This window comes from Vicia villosa, unplaced genomic scaffold (assembly GCF_029867415.1).
Source record: "Vicia villosa cultivar HV-30 ecotype Madison, WI unplaced genomic scaffold, Vvil1.0 ctg.003997F_1_1, whole genome shotgun sequence".
Lineage (NCBI taxonomy): Eukaryota > Viridiplantae > Streptophyta > Magnoliopsida > Fabales > Fabaceae > Vicia > Vicia villosa.
Window position 1 is genome coordinate 105,790 of NW_026706354.1, and position 16,185 is coordinate 121,974.

General features: G+C 37.6%; 1 protein-coding gene across 1 annotated transcript; it reads left to right on the top strand.

Moving 5' to 3' along the window:
* Positions 1-268: 268 nt before the first annotated feature.
* On the top strand, positions 269-3,868 carry LOC131641719 (uncharacterized). The gene is made up of 6 exons (XM_058912019.1): positions 269-500; positions 587-1,807; positions 1,937-2,155; positions 2,281-3,138; positions 3,219-3,493; positions 3,863-3,868. Exons 1-6 carry the CDS (start codon positions 269-271, stop codon positions 3,866-3,868), a joined length of 2,811 nt encoding a protein of 936 aa, XP_058768002.1.
* The last annotated feature ends 12,317 nt before the right edge of the window (positions 3,869-16,185 follow it).

Below are 16,185 nucleotides of genomic sequence, written 5' to 3' on the forward strand. Positions count from 1 at the left end.
GGATTGGCTGTGTTTTCGTCTCCAAGAACGCACAGATGAACCTAAAACACTATTGTACTCAAGGAAACTTTTCCAACAATTTTTGGTTGATGGTTACGCTATGCTGGAATCAGAACGTCTCAATTGGTTGCGAAAAAATCAATCCAAGTTAAGGGTCGGAAAATACAATAATTTGCAACAAAGATGTGAGCAAGGAGACCAAAATCCAGGTAACAAACAAGGTAAACGTGTTGTTCTACCATCTTCTTTTGTGGGTAGCAAATGATACATGGATCAACTTTACTTCGACGGTATGGCAATTTCAAGCAGATTGGGGTTCCCAGATTTGTTTATCACCTTCACATGCAACCCAAATTGGCCTGAGATTACACGGTTGCTGTCCCCGAAAAATTTAAAACCTCATGATAGGCCTGACATTGTTGCCAAAGTTTTCAACATCAAGTTTAAAGAGCTTATGGTTAATTTAACAAAAAAACATATTCTTGGGAAAGTTTTGGCATGTAAATTTTTAACCCCACTACAATTCTACTTCTTCACTATTCTTTAATATTCACATTTACCAATTCTTTAAAACTTTTTTATGCAGTTATGTATACAATTGAGTTTCAAAAGCGAGGCTTACCCCATGCCCACATTTTGATCTTCTTGCACCCCCAAAGCAAGTATCCAATGCCGTCCGACATTGATAACATCATTTGTACTAAGATTCCTGATCCCACGCTTCATCCTGCTTTATACGCACTGGTAAAATCACATATGATACATGGACCGTGCGGTCTTTCGCGGCCTAATTCACGATGTATGAGAAATCAGCAATGTTCTAAATATTATCCAAAAAATTTCATCGAAGATACAGTTGTCAATGCTGAAGGTTATCCATTATATAGAAGAAGATCCAACACCCATGTAATTACAAAAAATAATATCAAGTTGGATAATAGAAATGTGGTCCCCTATAACACTCGGTTATTGTTGAAATATCAAGCACATATTAATATGGAATGGTGTAACCAATGCACTTCTATCAAGTATCTATTCAAATACATTCACAAAGGATATGACAGAATCGGTGCAAGTGTGGTAGCTTCTAAGTCAAACACCGGACTACAGCATGAATGTTTAGATGAGATCAAACAATATCTTGATTGTAGGTATGTTTCTCCGAGTGAGACGTGTTGGCGAATATTTTCATACAAGGTTCATGGGAGGAAACCTGTTGTTGAGCGAATGTTTTTCCATCTCATTGGTGAAAAGGCAGTCTATTATAAAGATTGTGAACAAATGGAGCATGTCTTAGAGAGTGCAAGCGTAACAGAATCTATGTTCACGTCTTGGATGGTAGCAAATGCAAGATATGAGGAAGCCCAGTCATTAACATACGGTGAATTTGTTACAAAGTTTGTTTATGTTAAGAGAAACAGATTGTGGAAGCCACGAAAAAGAGGGTTCACTATCGGACGTTTGGTGTGGGTTCCACCGACAACCGGGGAACTTTTCTATTTGCGGATGATGTTGACGGTGGCTAAGGGACCAACTTGCTATAAAGATATCAGGAGGGTCGGTGAAACACAGTATGACACCTTTCGAGAAGCATGCTTTGCAATGGGATTCTTAGATGACGACCGAGAATACATATGTGCGTTAAAGGAGGCAAGTGCTTGGGGGACAGGTCATTATCTTAGAAAGTTGTTTGTTGTTATGCTCCTATCAGGTGCTGTAAACCGTCCTGCCCATGTATGGAAAGAATCATGGATTATATTGTCCGATGGTCTCTTGCACGAGCAAAAACTAATTGCCAACAATCCAGGTACACTAACTTTAACATCCCATGCTATTTATATTCTTAACTACCACGTAATACAATAACAATTTTACGCATAATGTAACATATTTTTGTGATCTTACTACAACAGCGCCTTTTTCATACGAACCACAGATTTGACATTACCAGATGACGCAATCCAGCAGCTGACATTGATAGAGATCGAAAAAATGCTGCAACTGAACCATCGTACCCTACATGACTTCAAGCCCATTCCTTATCCGAATGACTATGTTATTCAACAACTGGGAAACCGGCTTATATACGATGAAAGACAGTACAATATCCAGGACATGAAGGCGAAGTTTGATAACTTATTCAAATCTCTCACTGGTAATGAAATCTAAGATTAACATATTTCTTATTACTAATTTACATGGTTATATAAACAAATGTCAACAAGTATCATTTACACATGTATGTCTTTTTATACTGTTTGTTATTATGATGTTAACAAGATGAACAGAGGAAGATTTGGGACCAAATCATGGATGCCGTTAACAAACAACAAGGTGGTGTCTTCTTCCTGCACGGTTATGGAGGAACCGGTAAGACATATATGTGGAGAACACTTGCAAGTGCATTGAGATCTAAGCATGAGATTTGTCTTACTGTTGCAACAAGTGGGATAGCATCTCTTTTGTTGCCAGGGGGTCGTACAGCTCATTCAAAGTTCAAGTTGCCAGTTCCATGTCTTGAGAACTCAACTTGCAAAATTAATTTCAATGACCCTAGCGCTAGTCTTCTAAGGGAGGCAAAACTAATTATATGGGACGAGGCACCAATGGCACACAAATATTGTTTTGAAACGCTGGACAGGACTTTGAAGGATGTCATGAGTAATTACAGTAACTCCGAAACTATTTTCAAAGGGAAGGTTGTGATTTTTGGTGGGGATTTTCGTCAGATATTACCCGTTGTACCCGGAGGAAGCCGTTCTGACATTGTCCATTCAACAATTAATGCTTCTTACATTTGGCATTATGTTAAAGTCTTGAATTTGACAAAAAATATGCGTCTATCCTCCGGACCAACTGAAGAAGATAAAAAGGAAATTGCGGATTTTTTAGATTGGCTTTTAAAGATAGGAGAGGGAAGAATTTCAGAACCTAACGACGGTTATGCTAACATTGACATACCGCCCGAGCTGTTAATTACAGACTTTGATGAACCTATTCTAGCCATCGTGGAGAGTACATATCCTGATTTCTTAAATTGTTACCAATCGTGTGATTATCTAAAAAATAGGGCCATTCTTGCTTCAACTTTGGACATTGTTGACAATATCAATGACCATATCCTTGCGATGATGCCAGGTAAAATTTTGCATTTATTATAGGCCTATTCTTGCATCTACTTAAGATTGTTATATCTTTTCTAATGGATAATTTTATAGGGGAAATAAGAGATTACTACAGCTCTAACTCAGTTGATCGATCAGAAGTCCATGACAGTAACATTCTTCAGGTGCTTAGCCCAGAATTACTCAGCTCTTTAAGAACTTCCGGCCTACCCAACCATCACTTAAAGTTAAAGGTTGGAACACCAATCATGCTTATGCGAAACATTGATCAATCCCAAGGTCTATGTAATGGGACAAGGCTTATAGTAACTAATATGGCTGCTCATGTGCTTGAGGCCAAATTGATGGGTGATAACAATAATGGGAAGGTTATATATATCCCGCGAATGGATAAGTCCCCGTCTAAATCTCCTTGGCCATTCAAGTTATCGAGACGTCAATTTTCGGTTATTGTAGCATACGCCATGACCATTAACAAATCACAAGGCCAATCGTTGGATTGGGTTGGACTCTATATACCTCGGGATGTTTTCACACATGATCGGTCACCATTTCTACCTAATTTCTATCATGTATTCGGTCTAAATTGGCGATTCGGTAACAATTTGATCAATGTTTTATTGCTTTTGTTTAAGTATTCCATGTTTGATTGTTTTTATGTTTACTTTGCATTATGTTTTAATTTAAGTTATTTAGATTCTTTTGATGCCACTTGGATAGTTGTGTACGAATTTCAGGTTTGAACAAGTCATCTTAAGTGTCAAAGCAACTATGAAGGAAGGAGTGGCAAGAGAAAGATGAAAATTCAAGGTTCTGGGGTCTAACACGGCCGCCCGTGCTTCCACGCACGGCCCGTGTCAGGAGAATGCCACTCTCCATACAAAATCCAGGGACGACACACGGCCGCCCGTGCTTCCACGCACGGCCCGTGTCAGGATGGCTGGGAGCAAAAATAAAAATAAAGAGCAACACGGCCGCCCGTGCGTCCAAGCACGGCCAGTGCTGCTGTGAGCGTGAAAACTTCCAATTTTAGGGCTTTTTCACTAAATCTCCACCTTGAGGGCACTTTGGACATTTCATTTGGCTGAGATTTGTACCTAGACTATTTAGTTGAGTTTGAGAGAATAATTTTGGGATTTTTTGCATCATACGATAGAAAATCACAGAAGAGAGAAGATAGCTTCATCAAGGGTTTTGGAGACGGAGAGATTCAACGGTGGACACCATTGAAGATCAAAGTTCCCAATTATCTTTGTAATGTCCAAATTCTTTACTTTGTCTTTCTTGAATATTATGAGAGGCTAAACCCCCCATTGCTAGGGGGTGGTCCTGATTTGGTTTTGTAATAACGATGAATTTGTGATTTCTTCAATAAATTGGTTTATGATTTTCAGTTAAATTATGCAATGTTCTTAATATTTTCTTTATCGGTCAAATAAGGATTAATCTACAGCTAACAATACAGGACTGTAGTTGTTAGGGTTTGTGCATAGTTTGATTATAGTAGATATCACCTAGGACTAGGGATACCCTATAATTACCACATAATCTTGATTATATAAAAGCTTGGTTTCAATTTAGGTTCCTAAGGACTTAGGATTTAGGTTGGAAGACCAAAGGTTTTCTCACTAAGGACTTAGGAGGAAACACCCTAAGGATGTGGTAACTGAATGTTATGAACTTGTTGAAGAGATCTTAATTCTGAAGTGTTGCATGCCAAATCAACCACTCACCCTAGCATCTCATATATTTGATAACAAAAATCAATTTATTTTCTCATTATTTTTCTTTGCAAGGATTCAATCCACAAAAACAAAACATTAATCTTTTGTTCAATTGAATCATATTTTACGAATCTGTATTTCCTACGCAGTCCTTGAGATCGACATTCGGGGAATTTCCCCTATTATTACTACAGAGGCAAAAATAGTACACTTGCTATTTTTTCCGATCAAGTTTTTGGCGCCGTTGCCGGGGACTGCCAAAATATAGAGTTTTAATTTTAGTTCAATTGAAATTTTGTTGCTCGTCAGCTAAAATTTTGTTTTAAGTTTTTGTTTATTTGAATTTGATTTTATTATAAAAAAGAAAAGAAAAAAAAAGGTTGATTATTTTTGCTTCATGAATTCTTCTATACTTTGCTACTAACAAATTGTCTGAGTTTTGTAGCTATGTATTGTTTTGATACATTGCCACTTGTATCTGCTGCATGTTGGTCGCCTGATTCAGGAGTCACCTTGGAAGAGGCGACTAAAATTTTCAAAGCATATAAGAGGGAGGTAAGAGTCCTTATGAATGAATGTAAGGAAGCTAACTTTTATCCAGATAGGTTTATTTGGAGAAAGTTACAGTTGGAAGAAGAGTATGTGGAACCAGAAGAAAAATGCTTAACATCAGATGAAGAGGATGCAGTAAGAATAGAAGAATTTGAGGTCAAAAAGAAATATGGGGAAGAAGAAATAAGGAAACTTGAAGATGATCGAGTTTTGGATAAAACCATAAATTTAACAATTTGTGAAGATGTGGACATCCAACAAGAAAATTTTCAACAAAAGAGTATCCCTAAAAACTATTTTTACAACAAGGCAGATGAAAGACAAGAAATTGACAAAGTATTGGAAGACATTTATGCCTTGTTCAATAAAATCAAGCTGAAAAGGATTTGGGAGCAACATCATCGGTACTTTAAGTTCATGGGATTGCTACCAAACAAAAGAAAGAAAAAAGATGATGTGTTCTTTGTGTCATATATGCCACCCTAACAAGGGGAATGGATCGTCGAGCCATGCGACGTTAAACGAAGCGCTTCGTGGGAGGCAACCCACGGTTTTAATAATTAATTTTTCTGTTTGTTTTTGTTATTTTCAGGAAATAAAAGAGGACGTCTCTGGTGAAAGCTTGGAAGTGATTATTAGAGTGCATTACCCTCTGTGAGTCACCTCTCTCAGGCTCGTTCTGAAACATTGAGGCCAATGTTTAGTTCAAGTTTGGGGGAGGCTCTTCTCTTTGCATTTTATTTTTATGTTATTTTTATGTTATTGGTATGATGTGAAACCATAAAGTGAATTCTGCCCAAATTTTGACCAAAATTTTAATTTTTGTTGAAGAAGTTTTGATCCTAAAGAGTGATCAGGAATAGTATATAGAGATGAAACGAGGTTTGTTTGTGGACAGGAAGTGCGGAATAATGTGACAAGAAGAGGTTTGTTTAAACACCCTTGGTTCCCTAAAATAAATACGAGTCTAACGTGTAGATTTGCACCATAGTACTTGTCTTTTGAGAAGTACTTCTCGAGTAGTTTATTGATACAGTCGGGCATAATTCAGATTCACTTGCATGGTGACTGGTTGAGAAAAAAAAAGAGATATAAAGTTGGCACCAAATGATGAAAAGGCGGTAAAAGGCAATCGGCTCGCTAAGTTGGGTAACCCTCACCCGGTTATTCAGCCCAAAGGAGATTGATCCCCAAACGTCGTCCAAAAGGACAATATATAACTGCAAAGTTTGAAAATTTCGTCGGTAATAAAAAGTAGCCAATGCTGCTAGTTTGGTGCCACGAAAAGAAAATAAGAAGCCTTGATTCGTCTCATGCAGGTGATGAGTATTATAAGAGATGCAGTGCCTTAATATGATTGTCCGAATGAAAGAGGAGGAAAATCGGAAAGAGACTTAAGTGCAAAGCATAGTTGGAGAGGTATCCGAAATGGGAGCTCGAGGTTTAATGTGGTAACAAAACTCGTCGCGTCATGTGAATGCCGAACCAACTGTTTCTTGATCAATACAGATGGATATCTCACGTATGAACACTATGTGCTTTGAGGGTCATTAACTTTTGTAATTGTCGCTTGAGGTCAAGCAACGGTTTAAGTTTGGGGGAGTTTGATCAGTGGTTTTTACACATATATTTACCATTGTTTTTAAGTATGTTTAAGTTATGTTATTGAGTGTTTTATTTCTTTATTCTACATTTTATGCTTTGGTTGTGTATTTTACTGTTTGCAGGCTTAAAGGAATAAATCGAGACAAATCAATGCCAAAAAGTACAAAAAGGGGAGTTTCGAAGGAAGTGAAAAGTCAAGCTACATGAGGTCTGACACGACCACCTGTGTCACCTGAAACTGGCCGTGTTAGGATGAAGCGTGGCCAAGAAAATGCAAAAGAGATAAAAGTCACGGGGCTGACACGACTCGTGTTAGCAAGTGTGAGATCTGGAAATTTTCAGCATGTTTCTCATCGTGACAGGTGTGTAGTATTTTGATCATAACTAGAGCTTCGTAACTCCGATTGACGCGGTTCTGGTGGAAAAATTTCGCTAACGAAAAGGGCTACAACTTTCATGAAGAACACAAAGCCAAATTATGAAGTTAAGGTCTCACACGGACCGTGTTAATCAACACGGCCACCCGTGTTGAAATGTGGCTGGAAATGCGAGTTTGAACCAAAGTCAGAGGATCAACACGGGCGCCCGTGTGCAGGAACACGGCCCGTGTTGATGAGCGCGGGCTGAATATGTGTTGATAAGCTTCCTTACTCAAATGGGATCATTAAGGGTATTCTTGGCATTTGGTTTCAACCGGAATGGAAGATTGATTATAAAAACAACTTTAGGGCAAGAGAGAGGGGACTTTTTGGCAAGGAGAAGACAAGATTGAAGATTGGAGAAAACAAGGGTTTGGGAGAGAAGAAGGTTTTCATGAACGGAAGCGATTGAAGATCAACTTTCATCTTAATTCTTGTAATGTATCTATTTTATATTTTGTTTTCTTTGAACAATATGAGTAACTAAACCCTAATGCTAGGGGGTGTCCCTGATTTGACTCCGTAATGATTTTGAATTCCTAAGTTCATCAATAGATTTGTTTTCTTATTTAATTTAATTGTACAAGGTTTTTATGCTTTCTTTGTCGGACCAACAAGATTGATTTACGATTAACAACCAGCTGGACAGCGGTTGTTAAGGTTTTTGTACGATTAGACTATAGTAGATATCACCTAGGACTAGGGATACCCTATAGTTACCGGTTAACTCTTGATAACATAAAGGCTTGATTTCATCATAATTCTCTAAGGACTTAGGAGTTAGGATGAATGTTCAAAGGTTTTCCCACTAAGGACTTAGGGGAAAATAATCTAAAGGGCGGTAATTAAAGGTTATGAACTTGTTGAAGAGATCTAAATCCATGGTTATTACAGGAAAAATCACACACTATACCCCTAGCATAATACTCATATTTGTCAAAAAGACAATTTACTTTTCTGCTTATTTTAATTATTGTTTTGGTGACAATTTGCAAACAAAACCCCAATATTAGTTTTTGTTTAATTGATCTATAATTTGAACTCGATATTACTACGCAGTCCTTGAGATCGACATTCGGGGAATTTCCCTATTATTACTACAGAGGCAAAATAGTACACTTGCTATTTTACCGATCAGGTTTTTGGCGCCGTTGCCGGGGACTGCCAGATAGTGGCATTAAACTCACACTAGAACCAGAATCAATGAGTACCTTTTTAAACATTATGTTCTTGATAGTGCATGGTATCGCAGCCGCTCCAGGGTCTTTCTTCTTGATGGGGATCTTCCTTGCTGGAGAGACTATACTACACTTTTCTGTTGCAATTTCTGGTTCTCCCCCATTGGCCTCTTTTTACCGATAACCTCCTTCATAAACTTCTTGTACAAAGGCATTTGCTCAAGTGCTTCAAAGAAAGGTAGATTCACCTCTAATTTTTTAAACAAGGCTGCAAACTTCTCAAAATCCTTTTCTGTTGAATTCTTCTTTGTCACTCTAGAAGGAAAAGGAAGCTTGATTGCCGGTTTAGCATCTTTCTTATTTTTCTCTTCAAGTTGCTTAACCGGTGGTATCACAATTTCAGGCTCTTTCACATTCTCTCTTATCTCCAAATCTACCTCAATCACCAAGGGATAATCTATTTCCTCTTTTTCTTTTTCCGGTTCTGCCACTTTCTTACTCCTTGTAGTAACAGCATTAATCTTCTCTTCGTCTTTCGGATTTTTCACAGTTGAACTCAGAAAGGTACCTTGTGCCTGTAGAGTGAGATGCTGTGCTATTTGACCCACTTGAACTTCCAGATTTTTTATCGAAGTTGTGGTGTTCCTCTGGTTGTTTCTGGTTTCTTCTTGAAACAGCGAGCATTGTCCAGCCAATCTCTCAATAGCTACTTCCCACTCCGCCTTCTGAGGAATTTGTTGTTGATCTTTCCAAGCAAAGTCGGGATGATTCTTCCACCCTGGATTATAGGTGTTAGAATACGGGTTGTTTTACCTCAAGAATTTGATTTCTTCAATTTGCTTGGGAGTAGCAACACAACACACAGTTTGGTGAGGGCCTTGGCAAATTACACAGATTACAGGTTGAGCTTGTTGGACTTGAGCAACCTGTTGAGTACCTATATTCATAACCTTTAATCTCTTTTCTACCTCTGCAGCTATAGCATCTTCAACCCGAATTTTGTTGGTGTCTAGCTTCAGATCAATGACTCCTTTAGGTTTTCTCGTACACCGGTCATACAACTCCAAATGCTCATTTGCAGCTATTGCTTCAATGATCTTGATGATACCAGAGGCTGTTGTGAAATTTGTTGAGCCTCCAGCTGTTGTATCAATCAACTACTTTGTCTTGATTCTGAGCCAGTTGACAAACATTTGCATCTGTTCAGTTTTGTCCATATTGTGTGTTGGACATGCCACTAGAGTCCTCTTGAACCTTTTATAGGCATCGCCCAAAGACTCACCCTCCTTTTGCTTGAAGTTCAGAATTTCATACCTTTTTCGTAGAAAGACTGACGCTGGAAAATATTCATTCAGGAAAGCCTTTTCCATCTCTTCCCACGATGTGATACTACCCGCTGGTAGAGAATAAAACCACTCTTCTGCCTCTTCCGCTAGAGTGAAAGGAAACATCCTAAGCCTCTTTGCTTCTTCCGTGTGACCGTCAATTTTTAGAGTGGTGCTCATGGTCAAAAATCTCTGTAGATGCTTGTTTGCGTCTTCGTTAACCTTTCCGGTGAAAGGTTTCCTTTCAAGCTGATTAATGGTGCTCGGGTGCAGTTGGAAGTTAGCAGTATTTACTGGTTGGTTGACAATTGTTTGTCTTCCCCCCGGTGTGTTTGCAACACCGTACTCTCCGAGGAGTCTCTCAGGAGGAGGAGGATTTTCACCCATAACTTCTTCTTCACTTTCAGAACCTGAACCAGAATGAACTGAAATAATCTCTTCTTCAGATTCTAGCTTTGACAACCGAGCTTGTCTACGCCTTGCGTGCAAAGTTCTTTCAATTTCTGCGTCAAAAAGAAATTCAGCTGAGGTCTTACCTCGCATACAAAGATTAGGCAGATATTAGAAAGAAAAAAATATATATTGAAAAGTGCAGAAAATAAAATTTTAGTCGCAGAGCAACAAAATTTCAATTAAAGTCAAGTTAAAAATCTGTATTTTGGCAGTCCCCGGCAACGGCGCCAAAAACTTGATCGGTAAAATAGCAAGTGTACTATTTTGCCTCTGTAGTAATAATAAGGAAATTCCCCGAATGTCGATCTCAAGGACTGCGTAGTAATATCGAGTTCAAATTATAGATCAATTAAACAAAAACTAATATTGGGGTTTTGTTTGCAAATTGTCACTAAACAATAATTAAAATAAGCAGAAAAGTAAATTGGCTTTTTGACAAATATGAGTATTATGCTAGGGGTATAGTGTGTGATTGTTCCTGTAATAACCATGGATTTAGATCTCTTCAACAAGTTCATAACCTTTAATTACCGCCTTTTAGATTATTTTCCCCTAAGTCCTTAGTGGGAAAACCTTTGAACATTCATCCTAACTCCTAAGTCCTTAAAGAATTATGATGAAATCAAGCCTTTATGTTATCAAGATTTAACCGGTAACTATAGGGTATCCCTAGTCCTAGGTGATATCTACTATAGTCTAATCGTACAAAAACCTTAACAACCGCTGTCCAGCTGGTTGTTAACCGTAAATCAATCTTGTTGGTCCGACAAAGAAAGCATAAAAACCTTGTACAATTAAATTAAATAAGAAAACAAATCTATTGATGAACTCAGGAATTCAAAATCATTACAGAGTCAAATCAGGGACACCCCCTAGCATTAGGGTTTAGTTACTCATATTGTTCAAAGAAAACAAAATATAAAATAGATACATTACAAGAATTGAGATGAAAGTTGATCTTCAATCGCTTCCGTTCATGAAAACCTTCTTCTCTCCCAAACCCTTGTTTTCTCCAATCTTCAATCTTATCTTATCCTTGCCAAAAAGTCCCCTCTCTCTTGCCCTAAAGTTGTTTTTATAATCAATCTTCCATTCCGGTTGAAACCAAATGCCAAGAATACCCTTAATGATCCCATTTGAGTAAGGAAGCTTATCAACACATATTCAGCCCGCACTCATCAACACGGGCCGTGTTCCTGCACACGGGCGCCCGTGTTGATCCTCTGACTTTGGTTCAAACTCGCATTTCCAGCCACATTTCAACACGGGTGGCCGTGTTGATTAACACGGTCCGTGTGAGACCTTAACTTCATAATTTGGCTTTGTGTTCTTCATGAAAGTTGTAGCCCTTTTCGTTAGCGAAATTTTGCCACCAGAACCGCGTCAATCGGCGTTACGAAGCTCTAGTTATGATCAAAATACTACACACCTGTCACGATGAGAAACATGCTGAAAATTTCCAGATCTCACACTTGCTAACACGAGTCGTGTCAGCCCCGTGACTTTCATCTCTTTTGCATTTTCTTGGCCACGCTTCATCCTAACACGGCCAGTTTCAGGTGACACAGGTGGTCGTGTCAGACCTCATGTAGCTTGACTTTTCACTTCCTTCGAAACTTCCCTTTTTGTACTTTTTGGCATTGATTTGTCTCGATTTATTCCTTTAAGCCTGCAAACAGTAAAATACACAACCAAAGCATAAAATTTAGAATAAAGAAATAAAACACTCGATAACATAACTTAAACATACTTAAAAACAACGGTAAATATATGTGTGAAAACCACTGATCAACGCATGGACAGATTTATGTTGTCGTTTCACGAGTTACAACCAAAAAAGGTATCAAGATATTGATACATGATGATAAAAACATCCCAAAGCTTTCAACATGTAATGTTGTATATAAGGAAGTTTTTAACAACATTTAGATGGTACGTATATATCTTTTTTCCAGTTTATATTTATCACTAATTGTTGATAACATTTTCTATACTATACATACTGTCGTTTATATATACTATAAATTACCATATTATGCATTCTAAGCAAACCTACCTACCTGTGCAGATCATCCAAAGGACGAAGGATCCCAACATTTTTGTTCAAAAAATCTTAACTGTTATAGTCTACATGTAGCAACTTGATTGCCAACTTTAATTTATATTTTGAATCTATGTTTGTTTTGCTCTTCATTTGCAGTAAATATGTCAATTAGATAAAAAAATATAAACCTACAAACACCTACCAAAACTTTCAACCGCAACATAAAGTATTATTTTTACCTCTATAACTACAATCAATTTCCAATTATCATCACTAACCAAGCCATTATAATCAAAACATTCTAACTGTTTTACCTGAGACTACACTATCAATTTGAATGCTTCTCGCCAGAGCAAGGCTTGAAACTTCATATACTGTTTTCTTCCGCTTGGGTGTACATTCCGTTTTTTTCTTTATCATAAGCTTTCAATAATGCATCCTTTGTTTCTTTCCAATCTTACTTTCACGTGGGACTCAGACTTTGGCAGCACATGGTCACATCCTGTTGGAATATATTCTGCCAGCAAGTTTTTTATTATATTTACAACAACTTCTATGCAAAATAGGCCCACAACATATCACATGCTAATGGAATATATTCTTTTCTCTTACCATCACCGCATATCCGGTCCAACCAGTTTTCCCATGCAATGCGTTGTACTATATTTTTCGTTATTAGGGTCCCATGCAATATGTATCCCTCCTATTAAAAATGGAATCCTATGCACAATATTTAACAATATTTGGGGGGACTATTCAACTATGGTATCCTATGCATTTGCCTTTAAATATGATTCCTCAAGTTAGGAAGATAAATCACAAATATTTAAGTTGAGTTTTCTACCCCAACTACAACTACCACCAATTCCATATGGCTTTGATAGGAAAACTTTGTCACAGTGAATTGGAATACTCCTTCACAATAGCAAAGTTATCTGAACAGGTTACAACTTTTGTTTATTGTTTTTTTTTCATTCTTTTACAACTTCCTAACACACCTATTTAAATAACACACCTAGAATAGTTTTAAAAGTATATTTGAAATACAGGCATGATGATGAGTTCGTTGTAATCGAAAATGAAAAAAGCTGGATTAAGGTGGTTACCAAGCCCGCAACAATTAGCACGCAAGTTCTTGTAAGTTATTTAGTAACCAATTGTTGCGGGCTTGGTAACCACCTTAATCCAGCTTTTTTCATTTTCGATTACAACAAACTCATCATCATGCCTGTATTTCAAATATACTTTTAAAACTATTCTATAATTAACTATATTCTATTACTATAACAGAATAGGTTGTCAGAATTTACGTTGTAATGCCTTTTATGATTTATAAAATCAATTAAAACATTTAGGTTCTCACATTTTTTAGGAATTAGCTTCTAAATATATAACAGAAACTAATATATTTACCTTTCCTTATCGGATGAAATAGAAATGTGGTCATCTTCATCCTCTACCATTACTTCTTTTCCTTTCCAGTCCGAGCTCCTTTCTTTCACAATGCCACTTGGTCCATATTGCTTCTTTCTACTCTTATTCGGCTTATTGCATCCTGTGTCGTCCCTCTCTTCCCTACAACAAGAAGAAACGCAATAAACCATTCTTCCTAATTATTTAACATTAATCACAACATTATTATCAAACAATAAATTTGTAACTACCAAATAGTTACTCTATGTTTTACCTTTCTTCAACAATTGAACTTGGTCCTTTCTTAGTCATTTGCCTCTTCTTACACTTATCAAATTCTTTACCATGCTTTTCTTCCCTGCATCCAGAAGAACAACAAAAACCTATTGTATCAAAACATTTATACAATTATCACACCACTTTTATCCTTATTTATTACCTACTTAAGGTCATCTTTTTTATTAGATACGTCCAATAGTTACATTACTTCATATTTCAATCACAGAACTGTAATAAATATCACCTTGCATTATAGTATCTAAGTAACATATATCGTGTATAAGTTTTACCTTTCAGAATCAGAAGATAATACAATGACATTACGTTCTGCCTCTCTTCTGGACTTCCTTTTCCTATCCCCATAACCAATCACAACCTGATCTACAGCCATGCCTTCAGCTTTTCCAGAACCCTTTACGCACACACCAGAATGGGCGGATTGCCATGCTGCCTTCCATTGTATTGAAGTAAGTCGTTTCTCAAGAGCTCCCATTACAACCCTAAAATGAGTTTCGCATTTCGCATGGGATAGTTACTTGCCGTTGATTGAATTTACATATAACAATAGTTTTCATTCGAGCATTGGTATGACTCCATTTAAAGCTTTGTATGGTAGGAGATGTAGAACACCTTTGTGTTGGTATGAATCTGGTGATAGTACGGTGATTGGACCAGAAATTGTACAAGAGACTACGGAGAAGATTAAATTGATTCAGGAGAAGATGAAGGCTTCTCAGATTCTCCAGAAAAGCTACCATGATAAAAGACGAAGGACACTTGAATTTCAAGAAGAAGATCATGTGTTCTTGAGGGTGACTCCTACGACTGGTATTGGTAGAGCACTGAAATCAAGGAAGTTGACTCCGCGTTTCATTGGTCCGTATCAGATTACATAGAGGGTTGGAGAGGTGGCTTACCGTATTGCATTGCTACCAACGCTTGCGAATTTGCACGATGTATTCCACGTATCACAATTGAGGAAATACATTACGGATCCATCTCATGTGATCCAGGTATATGATGTGCAGGTAAGGGATAATCTAACAATTGAAGCTTTGCCTATGAGAATTGAAGATCGGAAGTTGAAGCAATTGCGTGGCAAAGAGATAGCACTGGTCAGAGTAGCTTGCGAAGGACCAGCAGGTGGAAATGTGACTTGGGAACTGGAAAGTCAGATGAAGGATTCCTACCCAGAACTATTTTCCTAAGGTATGTTTTCGAGGACGAAAACTCTTTTAGTGGGGGAGAGTTGTAACACTCCGTATTTTCGTAATTTAATTTAAATTAATTTAATTGAATTATGGGAATTATTTGGAATTATTGAGAATTGTGAGAATTAAGCAAATGGGCTTGAGCTGTGATTAGTAAAGAGGGGGTGCATTGGTAGGCCCTATTACTAATTAGAATAGTTTATTTTATTTTTTCACAAAATAGAGGATTGTGAGAAAAGAGGAATAGAACCAAAAGGAGAGAAGTCTGAACGTGAAAGAGCAGAGAAGCGGAGAAGTGCGAAAAGAGGAAGAGCGAAGAATCAACCTCAGGTAAGGGGGGACTCTTCCATTTATCTTCTATTACGGGATTATAGGTAGTAGGATGGATTGAACATGTTGTTTGTGTCAATTGAGTTAAGCTTAGGTTGTAGAATGTTAGGTTTTGGGAGAATTGATTAATAATGTTGTATTGATCATGTATGGTGTTAATTGGATGGTTGAAATGTGTTATAAATGTGTCAATTTGTATTGTGGTTGCTGTTTTATGTTATAATACATTTGGATACGAATTGGTATGGATTCGGGTTTCTACGGTGCTGGAAAATTGGAGTTTTTCTGCTACAGCAGCGTCAGGAATCGGTTCCCAGTTGGGAGGAACCGGGTTCCCGTAGTAAAAACCCGGAACGAGGAATTTCTGTTCAGCAGGAACCAGTTCCCACGTAAGGACAACCCGGTTCCTGGTACTAAAAACCAGAGAGGTGTTTCTGAAGGATTCAGGAACCGGTTCCCACATAGGGAGGAACCGGGTTCTACGGACTTTTCCTAGATTTTACTTAACTTTAAAAACTCCTAACTTT